We start from the raw sequence: 13,943 nt of genomic DNA on the forward strand, positions 1-13,943 counted from the left end.
AGGAATTTGGGCAAATTGACAAATGTGGATTGGTTTAGCAAGGGTAAAACTGACCGATGCAATTCATCTTCAAATGGGACATCGGAGCTGACTTAAAAGCCTCAAAACTCCGAGTCCTGCAACCATTTGGCAGGGCTGAAATGGTGGTCCACAACGTAAGATCCCTGTTTGAGGCTGTGCTACGAAACATGGAGTCGTACATTTTGCCCACATTGTTGGTTTGTTATTAGGCTCCGAGTCGTCGGTATGCTGCTGCTTCGAGCACTGCAATATCTTGACTTCGTCCAGCTGGGGCTATCTTACGCGTGAGTTTCAGACTGAGACTTGCTTCTGTCCATTTATCTGCGATGTCTCTGACGATGGCATGTTGCATTCGGTTACTGCCATGTCCAGCGGGTCGCGAAAGGTTGCTGGGATCCAGCTCCTAGCCACGGTCATGCCTCAAATGATCAATTTTGCCCAGTTTGAAGCCTCTACTCCCTGTCCACCTGTGACTTATAGCCCCCACTGTGATAACATGCATGAAGATGGGGTAGGCAGACTACATTAATAAATACACAGCCTGCCCGCTTCTCGGTCTCGCAACCATATGTTGTCTATTCTGCTACGATCGAGGAACCATGGCCGAGAGATCGATACCAAAATCGCAGCCTCAGTACGAGCCTGTTGAATCGGAAGAACATGAATTGCGCCACCTAACACAACACGACGATGCTGATTTCGGTAGGGCATCAGCCAGCGGAAACAAAAATGCTGCTGTATTCTCCTCCGACAGTCTGGAGGGACAGTCCGGGAAGACAAACCCATCGAGTTGGAGACTGAAGACAATCTTGAAGAAATGGCGCATGCAGGCCCTCGAAGCATCGATCCGAAAGAAGAAGAACCGGCAGGTACCCATCGTCAAAGACCGTCTCACTGCAATATTAGCTGCTCTCGTTCATCTCCCTGCGATCGCTGGCATTATCACGTTGAGTTTCTACATTTTCAAGAACTACTACATCGGCAAGGAACTCGAAGGTAAGCCCAATTATGACGTTGAGAAGAAACTCGGTATCCAATTTGCTGCGAAGCTCATGGAAATGTTCATCGTGCTGTCACTCAACGCCATCGTCTTTTCCATGATCCGACACGAGTTTACGATCGGCCAGTCTGTTCCATATGGAGCTCTGGTGGCTGGACAGCAAATATCCGAGATCAGCTTCCTGTGGTCCGAGGAGTTCTTCAGCATTGTCAAGGGGAAGTTCTCCCAGACCTGGAAGAAGATCGGCTTCATAATTACAGTGTTTATTTGCACGATCATGGCACTGGGCGCCTCTTCACTCAGTGCTGTTGCCATGATGCCGCAGGAGGGTGACTGGAGAGCGGGCGGCAGTTTCGTTTACTTCAATGGTACCAGAGATGAAATGTTTCCTGGTGTCCTGACGGAAGACAACACAATAGGATCTGCCTGTAGTGTTACCGGAAATGAGCGCTGCCCTTCTTGGCAATGGGATGTCATCAACAGCCAGCTCATCTCCAAGCTGCCTCTATCAGGTGAAGTGGACAATGGCTTGTTCATAAGACGGCCACCGAGCGAGATTCTTGTCGCCGGATACTCTTCGACCCTGGTCAATCTCGTAGTGGATGTCAGAGAGAAATGGTTCAACCTGAATAGCCCTAACCATACCGTCGCCAGAATGCCGCATCTCGGACCAGCTGAAGCATGCATCACAACGTCGCTGCACTGGGAACAGGCTGCGGACGATTCAGCCAGGAGAAAGCAGACTCGATTCAACAACTTCCAGAAGCTTGCTCACAAGCTCAATGCACCGATGCCAATCACCAACACGAGATGTGAGCTGACGTCCGTGACCGACGCCAAAGCAAAGACCATCATGTTCCCTGACTTTGTGACCTTTCCGCCAACAACTCTGAACGTCACAAAGGACGTCGTGAGCGACTGGCTATCAGATACTCTACCTGACTTGAGGAAACCTGAAGTGCTGTGGTTTGACTCTGCACCAGTCATTGCCAACAGCTCTGTTGGTGTCGTGGTCGCTGTTCCGTCCAACAAGTCACGCAAGGCGGCTGATATTTATGGATGTATGATCGATGCACGGTGGATTACCACTGAGCTGAGTGGCGATGCAGTCTCGCTCGCCAGTAAAGGATACCCGCCATTCTCGGGGCCTATTGCCACAGCGCTTGGGGGCTCATGGATTGGAAGCCCGGGTTATGGCCAGCGCGTCCATCTTGCACCGAGCTTCGCCAAATACCTTGATCCTGTTGATTCGAGAACGAACCGGACCGTCATACACGAAATGCTCCTCAATAGCGGCGTATGGACAAATGATGGGAAGGGATCGAAGTCTACGGCGCATCTGGAGGCGGTTCTTGGATCGTTGGCGGCTAACGGCTTGGGCCGATCAACTCCAAACATCTCAGCCATTACAACCTTGGCTGATCCCGATGGTGAATGGTGGAGAAGTTTCATGCCGCAGGACGGCCAGGTGTTTGGTCCTGGAGGCAGCCCATATGCTGTATCAGACGACGACAAGGCTCGTTTCTTCAGCGCAGAGATGGAGACATGGGTAACTGGGTTCGCATTTGCTGACAACAGCTTGACCATGCGCGGAGCCATGGCCGTATTTTACGTCTATGCACTCCTTGTCATGGCGTACTCGGTCTGGTCCATCTGGTCAGGCATTACTTCATCTTCATGGGAGTCTGTGCCGGACCTTCTCGCCCTCGCTCTTGCGGATCGAGGATCGGGATCCGATTCCGAGGGGTTTAGCAAAGGAAGTCCGAATATAATGAAGGAAAACTTTTGTATTTCTGCCGATGGAAGTATGTTGAGGCTGAGGGCGACTCACGGTCTGGTGCCGCTTGAGAACCGTGTCAAGGCCAATGAAGCCTATGACTGATTGAGTAGTGGATAGGATTGTACGCGAGGCGAATGAGATTTGTCTTGTTCTGCGTGTAGTAAATATAAATTAGTACGTAGTATGGCGTGTTGTCTCTTTTCTCGATCGTCAGTCTGAGACGTTTACGTCACAAATACGTCTAGCTCCGCCCCCTCCGATTGGCGCCAATTGGCTGATGCTCACGTTGTATGTAAGCAACTGAGACAGATCTTGCCCGACAGTTTTTGTTTGACAGACTCGCAACTGAATGGACATTCATTCATTCATTCATTCACCACTTCCCAACCAAGCTAGACCCAGACACTAGCACATGATATGCCCGCTGCATTTCTTTATATCTGCAGTATATCGCGACTTAGTATTCGACGCTGATCACCAGTTTTGTCTTGTACAACCCTAGCCAATCGTGGACAATGCCCCAGACCGACCCCCAACAACAATCATCAGCTCCTAGGACCGGTACCTTGCGCCCTCTGTTACCAGCAGAAAGAGGATCACAACCGCTGCCGCCCCCTCCAAGACGCAGCATAATACAGCGCAGGCTCAATCCTGTCTTGGCTGCTTGCGAGCCATGTCGCAAATACAAGGTCAAGGTACTTAGGTGCTTCGTATTCTGAGTGGGGTCTGACTGACCACCATCGTGAGTGTTCTGGAGACAGGCCAGCATGTCGTCGCTGTCTTCAGCGCAAACTCGCCTGCATCTATATTACGCGGCCAGGCGAGACTCGCTCACAGGCAATGAACCGATGTTCTCACGAGACCTTCGAGGGCTCGAGCCAACGCTCAATTGTCTACGAGGAACTCGTCGGGCTGCTGAAGAACCTACCTGATCAGGATGCCCAGGCCATCCTGCAAAGGCTCAGATCCGGAACAGACGTCGCATCAGTTGTCAATCAGGCCAGAGCAGGCAATGTATTACTTCAGATGGCCGTCGTTCCCGAGACGCGATTACGATACGAGTTCCCGTACAGATCGGAGATGCCCAAAGAGTTCGAGCTCGACAATCCTTATCTGAACTCAATGCTGTATGAAACAGCCTCTCTCTATTCTCAACACAAGATATCAGAGACAAACCTAACCGGCCATCTTGCGAGTCTGAGTTCCGAAGAGCAGAGAAGCCCTTTCTTGAAGCCCTTCCATGCAGCACAAGTATTCAATTCTCTACTGTCCGACGTCAAAGTCTCGGCGTGGACCAGCGTCTGTGACGACGACAAGCTCATGCGGAACCTCTTGAGTGTACTCTTCCGTTGCGAGTACCATTTCACAGCAGCATTTCACAAGGATCTATTCCTAGAAGATATGGCAGCGCGTCGCAAAGACTTTTGTTCTTCACTCCTTGTCAACGTAACTCTTGCATATGCTTGCGTAGGATGACACTCATAGTGGCATAGCCAAAATTGCTGACATGCTTACCAGGTCTGTTACCCTAATTTCACCAACCGTGTCGAGTATTGGAACCCGAGCACTCTTGCTTATCGCTTCATTGCCGAGGCTAAGCGACTATGGGAGCTGGAGGCTTCTATTCCACATATAACTACCATTCAGGCAGGTATCCTCTTTAGTGTGTTTCATAATCTCTGTGGGTTAGACGAAGTCGGGAAACCTTATAGGGTGCATGCTGTGGCTTTGGCAAACCAGCTTCACATCTTCGACACCATCGATATTGATCAGAGCAAGAGGGTACAGAGAGGCACCCAAAACTTGGCTTGGGCTATGTATAACTGGGAAACGTGAGTGCCTTTTCACACCTTTGGCCGTGTACTAACGACAGGAGTCTCTCTGCCTTCTCGTTCATGCTGTCGCCACTCATCAAGGAGCCACCAAGATGGCCGCTTCCAGATCCTTGCGAAGATCCGTCGTGGTATGGCGAAATATGGGTCAAATACCCATTGAATCACGGCCTTTCATCGATGTGTCTTGGAGAGGTTATCCATGCTCGGAGCCGGTTTCGGATCATTATGAATGAGTATTGCGACGCAGCATACTCAGAAGGTTCCAAGGTAGGAGTTAGCCTGGCATATCACTTCCGCGGAAGGCTGGAAGAATGGTTCGAAAGCCTGCCCGCATCTCTAAGTCCAAGGAGAATTGTTCTTCCTGGGCAGCTACAACTACAGTAAGTGCTTCATGTGCTCCTTTCACCTTTATACGTAGTCCAACCTGGCTTTCAATATCCATAAAGTGAGTTGCTAACTGCATCGCAGTATGTACTATCACCACCTACTATTGACGATCTTCGAGCCTCTTTATGATGCAGCAACGACTCGAGAGCCTTCTCCGCAGCGTATCGTAGCTGACTCGAAGAGAAACATGCAGACACTTGTCAGACTGTACTACCTCCGACATGGATTCGAAGCAATGGACCTCTTCATCGTCATCCCTTTGATGATAATGGGTTATGACAGTATAGATGCCATCAAGGAAGATACACCTACAGAAGAAATTGAGTTTCTACGATCGACTCTCATACTGATAGCCCAAGGCCTGTACTACCAACGAAAAAATCACTACTTGGCGCAAGCACTTTTCAAAGTCATCCGAGGCAAGATGCGTCCCCAGGAGATTGGCTTGCTGAAGAGTTCAATGGCGCTGGATAGATACGAGGCTTATCCAGAGCCGGAACTGTCAGTGCCTGTTCGAAGTCACTGGCCAGTGAGCGTTATTAAGAAGCATGAGGATAGGGAGTCACATATTCTGACCAATTTAGTGGAGAGTTTTGGCCGTGTCAATGTTGAGGAGATCCCATGATGTCTTTTGGGCTGAGACGATGGATGGATGGCGGGGAATGGGGGTAAAAAGGAGCTGTGTACACGATACTTAGAAGCTCTATGCTTTGGTCATTGTAAACGAAGAAAGGCCTCCTTTCATTAATACACTGTCCTGGAGACTATTGAAACGGAGGAAAGTGTCGGCAGGGACAGAAGGCGCGGTAGCCGGATACACGACCGACTAATGCTTTGACGACACTCTATTGATTAAATAGCTAGCTAGGTGGGAATAATCACCCTCACTCGCCATGCCAGGCGTAGCCGAGAAATTTGCGCAACTTATGACACAGCCCTTTCAAGCACATCGTTGAGAGCCTCCCTCTGAAGTCCGATTTCGTGCAGCTTCTCAACCTCACTGACATCGACCTTGCTTTCGAAGTCTCCTCCACTCCCCTCCCGGAAATGAGTAAGGAAGAACTTGACAAATGGGGCAGTGGCATCTTTCTCCTGGATCTTGCCGTTGCAATCTCTCAGTGCATCATTCACATCCTGGTAGTCTATCTCCCAGTCTTGGTCCGCCGTCCCTGTTGCCTTCTGAACTGCTAGTAGAAGCTCCTTCTGGCTTAGATGAAACGATGGGATATAGAAAGCCTGATTCTTATACCGGGAAAAGTCCCGCCCAGGGAGGCTCAATACTGCAGCTGTAGCCTGGCCAGTCCGTGCAACACTGGACGTGTTGACCTTGCCAACGGCTCCTTTCCAAATTGTAGCTTTGCGGCTCTCAACATCGATGCCCCAAAGACCAGTGTTCATATCGAGGAATGGACCGACAGCTGCCGAGAATCAGCTGCTCACACCGAGTTCCTCAATCGGATCGCGGATCTTCTTCTTGTCTTGCAAAAGTTGATTGTCCTCTATCAGCTTCGACGCGAAAGGTTCTGGACCAAACTCTGCAGGTAGGATATATCGAACTCCAGCTTTCGCTGCTGCTCGAACTGCTAACTCTTGCAGACTGACGAGGTGGGGGAGAGGTGGCATGAGCACGAAAGCATCGTGTCCTTGTAAGGTGCTCGCCAAGAAAGACTCGTCTTTCAGATCACCACATTTGACAATGACTTCAGGCGGAAATTTGCTCGTTGCTTCAATGCGTTGGACAGCAGTAATAGTGTGAATGCCAGGTGCGAGAAGAGCCTTGACTGTCGGTTGTCCAACATGACCGTTAGAGCCGATAATGGCAATTTTGCGTCCCTGTGCTTTGCCCGACATGGGAGATTGAGACAGTTCTGCACGGGCTTGAACTCTTTTGCTTTAAGGCTGTGGCACGAGTACTTCGTTCTTTTCTCCTCAGATGCCTCTAGGCATATACGTCATCGATCTACGTCGTGTTCTATCTACGAAGTCGCGGTATGACAGCAGTTCTGAACGCATTAAAGCAGGATAATTCAAGGCAAGACTAGAATCACAGACATAGTCGACCAAGATGACCAACAATTGGCAACTCGATGGGATGATGTTCAGAACAGACTCGCCCCTTGAGAGGAAGTGATGGGAATTGTTGACGAAAGTGATGATGAAAGCGATAGACTACTTCCATATCCACCACTCTGATGTGAATAGAAGAGTATCGTGTGGCCCCACCTTAACATTTACTAACAGTTACGCTAATGCCCCGCCTCGAGTCTGCTCTGATGCGGGGATGACCATTCGGGTTGATGACAGTGCGTTAAGTCCGAACTCATGATATAAAGGCCAATCCCATGAAACCTGCTTCATAACCTCTGATCAGCTACAAATTCTCCTTGCCTCGATACACAAGTTGACCAATCCCCAGGACATTGTCTAAAACAGGAAAAATGTCTCCAACCGACGTCTTCAGCACAGGCTCTACTGCATTGATCACGGGAGCTGGCTCAGGCATCGGTCTGGCCATTGCCAAAACATGCCGCAGTAAGGGCATGCGCACATTGCTTGTTGACAACAATGAGGAGACTCTGGAGGCTCTGACTAAGACTCACTTCCCCAATGACTCAGACGTCGTTACCTCCAAGATTGATGTCTCATCGACCTCGGACTGGCAGGCGCTGAAGAAGCTCGCCTTGGACAAGTTTGGCAGTATTGAGTTGTTGGTCTTGAACGCTGGCAGAGGTCTTAGGGGCACCTGGGGAGATGATGATTACTTCAGAGATGTACGTTGTAAATTGCAATGGTGCGACAAATGCTGACAAACAAGACCCTTGAAACCAATTTATTCGGCGTCATTTATGGTGTAAACACATTTCTCTCCGTGGTCCAAGACGCCGCCAAGTCAAAGCCAACGAGCATCGTCATCACTGGTAGCAAGCAGGGTATTACCAACCCACCTGGAAATCCAGCATACAACGCCTCCAAAGCTGCAGTCAAGACTCTTGCTGAGCATTTGAGCTGGGACCTGAAAGACGCAAGCACCAGCGTGCATCTGCTTGTCCCTGGTTGGACTTACACCGGTCTAGTAAGAAACCGCTGCTGTGCTTAGGTTAACTGACTGACAATGCTTAACAGACAAGAGCAACGCCAGGTGGTGTGAAGCCAGCTGGTGCTTGGACAGCGGAACAGGTGGCAGATTATCTGTATGAGAAGATGGGGAAGAACGAATTCTACATCATCTGCCCCGACAACGATGTTACAGAGGAGCAGGACAAGAAGCGTATTACTTGGGCTGCAGGTGATGTCGTTCAGAGACGGCCGCCTCTGTCTCGATGGCGTGAGGAGTGGAAGCAGGAAGCTGAAGAAACCATGGCCAAGATGGATCTCTAAGACGATGGGACTCGAAGTGGTGGCCTATTTACAAATAGACAATCTCCCATGCCGTCAGTGACTATCGAATGAGCTATTCTGTGCCTAGTGTGAATCAACTGAGTGTTCAATTGATAGTGTATCCTGCAGTCCAGCATGAGTCTGCGATATCAGCCAGTAGATCGTCTTCCAACTCTGTATCATAGACAACAGAGACTCATGAGAACGCCAACCAAGGGGAGCCCCACAATCCAAGGCTCTCATCATGGACGACGCCGCAGAGTATCGTGAATCTGCCAAAAAGTAAAAAAAATTCACCAAACTCATCCTGATGAACCAACCATCAAAAGGTTCGATACACCAGGGACTCGAACCCTGAGCCTTAGTCTTAGGAGGACTACGCGCTACCATTGCGCCAGCGCACCGGAGCTATTTTTAGAGGTATTTGTGTCGTATTTGTGAATATGTTGATGTTTTGCTTGGAGTTTTACGTTTGTGCCACCACGTCAAACTCGGACCTCAAATTGGAGTTTGCAACCGAAGAGTTGCTGATAACGAGTCAGTTTTAGCCATTCTGGATTCTTGAATTGATTCTATTTATTTAATGCTGATATTGAAAGTCATGCGTCTGCTGTCGAACTCCACTGTGGACCGAGGTAGAAGTGGCGTGGAGCCTCCAGCCAAAGCATTGATCAAACCGAGAAAGCCAATATTTGAAATGAATTGAATTGAAACAGTTGACATTTGTCAGTTTGACAGCGCCAGTATTTCATCAAGATTGCATTCTCTCAATTGTGGCAGGCAACTCTTCCATCCCCTCCAGAAAGGCGCCAAACTCTCCCTTCACCTTGTCCATATCCTCATCAACATCGTCCGTCCAACGATGAATGTAAATCGTCTTGATTCCGACATTTTGAGCTCCTCTCAGATCATATGCGTGAGCCGCAACCAACACAACTTCTTCAGGCTTGAGCTTGACGAGTCGCAACGCCTTGTTGTACGCCTCAGGATCTGGCTTGTACGTCCCCAACAATTGGCTGGAGAACAGCATGTTGAAATTGAGCCCAGCGAAGCGAGTTAGGTCAAGCTGCAGGCGTGTTGTGCCGTTGGCGTGAACAAAGACTTCCAGACCAAGGTCTTCTCGGATTGACTGAATTGCCTTTCCAACTTCTGGCCAAGCTGGCTGAGAATGCCAGGCAGTAATCAATTGCTGTTTGTTTGGCGCATTGAAGTGCTGCTTATACTCTGGTGAGTCTTCCAGTACGTTATCAAGCACGCGAATGAGCGTGTCGTCTATATCCTCGGGCTCAAGCTGCTGGGCAAGTCGCTCGCTGTTCGCGATGAAGTAACGTCGCCGCCATTCAAGAGCGAATTTGGAGGCTTCGGCTTTGGGGATGGCTGGGGGTAGAGCCTGCACGACACTACTGTGCCAATCAAGGCATGTCCCCATGAAGTCAAAGAAGACTGCTTTTATCTTTGTTGGCTGCGACATGGCGCTGAAGCTTTTCTAATTATTGCAAGATTGCCAAGGCAAGTGGAGAGAATTCAGCATAAAAATATTAGAAGTGCTGCGCATGTTTGCTGAAAATGCTCGCTTATGATATGACGTGATTAGAAATCATGAAAAGACCTGCTTATTATTTCGCTCACGGTGGTACGCCCTTAAAATGATTGGTTGCATCATAAATTGTGGTCTGTCAGTCAGCTCAAGATTGGCACAATAGGATCAAGGATTTGGAACAGCATCAAAATTGTCAGTAAATCGAGACCTCACTGGACTTGAGTCACAGGTCTATCAATTAACATAATTTCCATATGAATGAACTGTACATCCACTTGTTTATTATGAACAGTTCAGCTAGACCACCCTGGTAGAAATAAGCTTATCCGCTTGCAAGAACTGGAGGTAGAGACAGCTGGTGCTTCTTAATGATAACATGCCATAGTGCCGATAACTCCCCACTTGGAAGTTTGTCGTCCTCCTTGATCCTTCGAATATCATGAAAGAAATTATCTCCCTCGGCCCTCAAATTCCTCGGTATCGTCTCCATGTCAGGGAAGTTGAAGAAGGCCACAATTGAAACCTTGACCTCATTCCCACTGATATCAACATCATGAAAAGTCGGGATAAACTCATTGGCCCAGCGGTAGAGCGTTGAGCCACCCATCATGATGGTGCCATGATGTCCAGGAAAGCGCACGGTTCCATCGAGGTCATAGACACGAAGTCCTGGCCCGTTTGTGATGAGGGCAGACAGCAGATTGCCATCTGGATGAAGGCCAATGCCGCCTGGAGCACCAGCATGAGGCGTGTACTTGATAGCTCGATAGCGAACCGTGCATCGCTGCACCAAATCAGGGTCAATACCAACAGCCATGCTAGTCGTTACCAAAGCGCTGTCGAGGGCAGACTTAAGACAATGTGCCGAGTTTCGAGTTCTCGAATCATGCAACGCTTGAAGGCCCGTAAGGCCATCTTTGAGATCACCATCAAATTTGGCAATGTCGGCCTCAGAGTCCAAGAAAGGATGGCCAATGCCCTGACTGGCAAACCAGCAGGACTTGCGCCATGCCACTTTCTTATCAGTGCCCTCGTAGGAGAGGGAGGGATCAAGATCACTCAGGTAAGAGCAGAGGTCTTGCATTGCTTCTTCAATGCGTTGTTCTTCTTGGATTCCCCAGGGGACTACATATTCTTTGCCCGCCTGGAAGGCAGTCTGGATGGCATGGCTTTCTTTTGCTAGTTAAACGTCAGCTTTCTGAACCTCAGTAGAAGATTGATGCACCACCTACACATTGCTCCCGCTTGAGAAGTAATTGGTTGATCGAGGCTGGCGAGATGGCTAGAGTCGGGTGTCACGGAATCGAACATAGACATTGTGGCATTGGATGTGATTGAGGAAAGCATGTATGTCCATCAACGTCTAGCAGATAATTGTTTATTTAATTCTGCTGGGCCCTGCTCACCCTAATCTAGCATCACCCCGCCAAATTTCACTACCGTCTCCATCCCAATGCGTGTCTCACTGCATTCGTCTATCCACTCCATACACTTTCGGCACAACGTCACACCGCGACGACCGTGGAACTACACTGAACTGCCGGGTTCCCTGAGTCACAGATGTCACTGTGCAGCTACGTGCATGTCTACCATGTGTACCGCGAACCCCGCCTTCGGCGTTTCTTACTGTGCAGCCTCGGCGATCTCTTTAAGTACCACGTCGATGCTATCCATCGTCAATGACCGTATGTGTACATCCCTGCTTTTGAAGAGTTCTGCCAGTCTTGGGCAGTATGTTTCTAAGCCCTCTGCTAATTGTGATCTGGAAAATGCCTGTCCATTGTCTGGTAATCCATATTGAAGCAACCAAACTTGTTTATCTGGAAGGTCGTTGTTAGCTTTAGATAGTCTGAGATTGTGTCTCTCTTGCGCTCACCACTTCTGAGACTCATCTCCCATTCCCATCGATGAATGTCATCTGGGTTCGTAAACCTGTCCCAGTCGCCTGGGGCAGCGAGAATGATGATTTGAGACACGGTTAAGAATGTATTGGAGATGCTCTTGGTGACTTCTCCAGCTTCGGTGCTTCTCGTCATCTGGTGTTGGTCAAGCCATATGCGACGACTCTTCTTTTCGATCATCTCAGCGACCAAACGCGCCATGACTCGGCCTCTCTCGTATAATTCTGGTGATAGCCATCTGTAGAAAACGATGTAGTCATATGCATATGCTGTTTCTACGCCTATTTTGGTCGTTTCAGTCGGGGGTCTGAATCGCAGTCGGCAGGTCAACTCACTTAAACAGTTCTTGGACAAGGGGAAATGAGCTTCCACGGCAACAGCCTGCTTAACACTCAACATTGTAGTCTTATGTTATCCCTGACCTCAAAATAAGTAGCTTTTAAGTGCGGATATCAACAATCACGAAGGCAGATTCGATCCCATGGAGATTAAGGCACAAAACAGACGTTTAATATTCTTCTTTGTCTCAAGTTCTCACCTTTCAATATCTCTTTTCTTATACCGCTGCACTACAGTAACGTATACAGTGCATATGCCGGAACCAAAAAAAAAATTCACAACCGACATGTGGACTTACTTGAGCAACCTCAAGTCACAGATCATTGCTTGTTCTGTGATACTCGTGGATCTGACCTGATGAAAGCCCCATCCGAAGGAGCAGGTTACGCAGGAACTTTCGACGGAAGCTTTCGCCGGGATAGTTGCAATGGTCATCTCGGAAGAACTGTCTTTCCGGCCAAATATTCCCGAGTCATTTGACTTGGGCCGTGCTGAATTATTCGAGTCATGCAATTTTCGCTGTGCAGACAATCTCTCCACTGGCAGTGCTCTGCCGTTACCAGGTCGGCTACTGAACCAAGTTCTTACCATGACCCACGAGAGTGCAAATCGAGGGATTATCTTTCGTAATCCCAAACATACAAGAGTGTGCTAGGCTACGAATTGCTTCGCCCAGTCATGTACGGCCTTTTCGCAATCTTGGCTTTCAACTATGCAATGCAGCTTCGGTCGTTCAAGATTTACGCTTCAACAGTCATTCTGACTACTTGAATGATCCCCCAATAACTAAAATGGGGTTGCGATTGACAAGGACTCAATGTATCAGATTACAGTCTGTTTTCCGAGACGTCATCAATCTCAACCTTGGGGCCCAAGTAGGCGGTGTCTGGTCCAGCAATCAGTTCACCGTCGCGAGTTTATAGATTCAAATGCTGGACTTTCGGCATTTCTCATCAACCAGTGTCGGTGACTGCCAGAACCTCCCTACAGACAGGGAAATCGAACCAGGGTCAACAAAGAACTGCCAAGGAAACAATAAGAACGGCTGGTCTTGTAAAACACCAGTGCTCGATCTGGTGCATGGTATTTATCCCACTCACTTACCCGCGAGTCAAACCCATCACGGAAAGTGGGCGCGTGGTCAATTACCGCATTCGGCCTCCAATCATCAGCTGAAGTCAAGTTCCCATGTCTTGAACAGGGCTTAGGTAATGTTGACGCAGAGACTTACGCGTCGATTGAAGCGATTATTGATCAGAAAATTCATCAATTTCAGGGCTACGCTCCTTTAGAGTTTGCTAGCTCCACGGGATGACGAAGGTGGTCGGGTCAAAATGCGCGCCCACTTCTCGGGCCCGGAGCCGAAATCGATCGGTGCATCAGATCAGACCTGAAGTGATTGAGTTCGGCAGATGGACGTAGATATACCTGATCAACAGGTTCAGTAGCATCTAAACTATAATACTCGTATCAGGATAGTCTCTGTCTATTCGAGGCAATGCATCATCGATGCCCAATTCACTAAACTAGCAGCATAACTTACAGGTTTTAGTAGAATGCCTCTCAAACACTCCCGTCTTTGCCGTTACTTGTTTTTCTCTCCCAGCTAAAACGTTTGGTCCATCGCTGTAGATTTCAGAAGAGCGCCACTGCTTGTCTCCCTTGCTGGGCCTACGCGCCTGACCACGACGGCCTGACACGATGTCGCATGCTTTCCCCTCTTTAACCTCCGTGCGTCGTCCAGGGCTAGACTGATTAGGCA

The 13,943-nt window shown here is 49.0% G+C and overlaps 7 protein-coding genes, besides 1 other annotated feature; 3 read left to right on the plus strand and 4 right to left on the minus strand.

Moving 5' to 3' along the window:
* Positions 1-620: 620 nt before the first annotated feature.
* On the plus strand, positions 621-2,903 carry FFUJ_11535 (uncharacterized protein; the record flags this gene model as incomplete). Its single annotated transcript, XM_023570445.1, has 1 exon — positions 621-2,903. One exon carries the CDS (start codon positions 621-623, stop codon positions 2,901-2,903), a length of 2,283 nt encoding a protein of 760 aa, XP_023437556.1.
* Positions 2,904-3,641: 738 nt separating this feature from the next.
* FFUJ_11536 (related to nitrate assimilation regulatory protein nirA) lies at positions 3,642-5,648 on the plus strand (the record flags this gene model as incomplete). XM_023570446.1 has 4 exons in its annotated part: positions 3,642-4,268; positions 4,320-4,633; positions 4,678-5,016; positions 5,105-5,648. 4 exons carry the CDS (start codon positions 3,642-3,644, stop codon positions 5,646-5,648), a joined length of 1,824 nt encoding a protein of 607 aa, XP_023437557.1.
* Positions 5,649-5,947: 299 nt separating this feature from the next.
* On the minus strand, positions 5,948-6,874 carry FFUJ_11537 (uncharacterized protein; the record flags this gene model as incomplete). XM_023570447.1 has 2 exons in its annotated part: positions 5,948-6,441; positions 6,466-6,874. 2 exons carry the CDS (start codon positions 6,872-6,874, stop codon positions 5,948-5,950), a joined length of 903 nt encoding a protein of 300 aa, XP_023437558.1.
* Positions 6,875-7,461: 587 nt separating this feature from the next.
* Positions 7,462-8,401, plus strand: FFUJ_11538 (related to 20beta-hydroxysteroid dehydrogenase; the record flags this gene model as incomplete). XM_023570448.1 has 3 exons in its annotated part: positions 7,462-7,794; positions 7,839-8,096; positions 8,147-8,401. 3 exons carry the CDS (start codon positions 7,462-7,464, stop codon positions 8,399-8,401), a joined length of 846 nt encoding a protein of 281 aa, XP_023437559.1.
* Positions 8,402-8,733: 332 nt separating this feature from the next.
* Positions 8,734-8,805, minus strand: a tRNA (tRNA-Arg).
* Positions 8,806-9,152: 347 nt separating this feature from the next.
* FFUJ_11539 (probable hydrolase (HAD superfamily)) lies at positions 9,153-9,872 on the minus strand (the record flags this gene model as incomplete). The annotated part of the gene is made up of 1 exon (XM_023570449.1): positions 9,153-9,872. One exon carries the CDS (start codon positions 9,870-9,872, stop codon positions 9,153-9,155), a length of 720 nt encoding a protein of 239 aa, XP_023437560.1.
* A 391-nt stretch (positions 9,873-10,263) lies between these two features.
* On the minus strand, positions 10,264-11,252 carry FFUJ_11540 (uncharacterized protein; the record flags this gene model as incomplete). XM_023570450.1 has 2 exons in its annotated part: positions 10,264-11,120; positions 11,174-11,252. 2 exons carry the CDS (start codon positions 11,250-11,252, stop codon positions 10,264-10,266), a joined length of 936 nt encoding a protein of 311 aa, XP_023437561.1.
* Positions 11,253-11,564: 312 nt separating this feature from the next.
* Positions 11,565-12,241, minus strand: FFUJ_11541 (uncharacterized protein; the record flags this gene model as incomplete). XM_023570451.1 has 3 exons in its annotated part: positions 11,565-11,761; positions 11,818-12,123; positions 12,178-12,241. The coding sequence occupies 3 exons, from the start codon at positions 12,239-12,241 to the stop codon at positions 11,565-11,567; spliced, it is 567 nt and encodes a 188-aa protein (XP_023437562.1).
* Between the last annotated feature and the right edge of the window lie 1,702 nt (positions 12,242-13,943).

Source organism: Fusarium fujikuroi, chromosome FFUJ_chr11 (assembly GCF_900079805.1).
Source record: "Fusarium fujikuroi IMI 58289 draft genome, chromosome FFUJ_chr11".
Classification (NCBI taxonomy): domain Eukaryota; kingdom Fungi; phylum Ascomycota; class Sordariomycetes; order Hypocreales; family Nectriaceae; genus Fusarium; species Fusarium fujikuroi.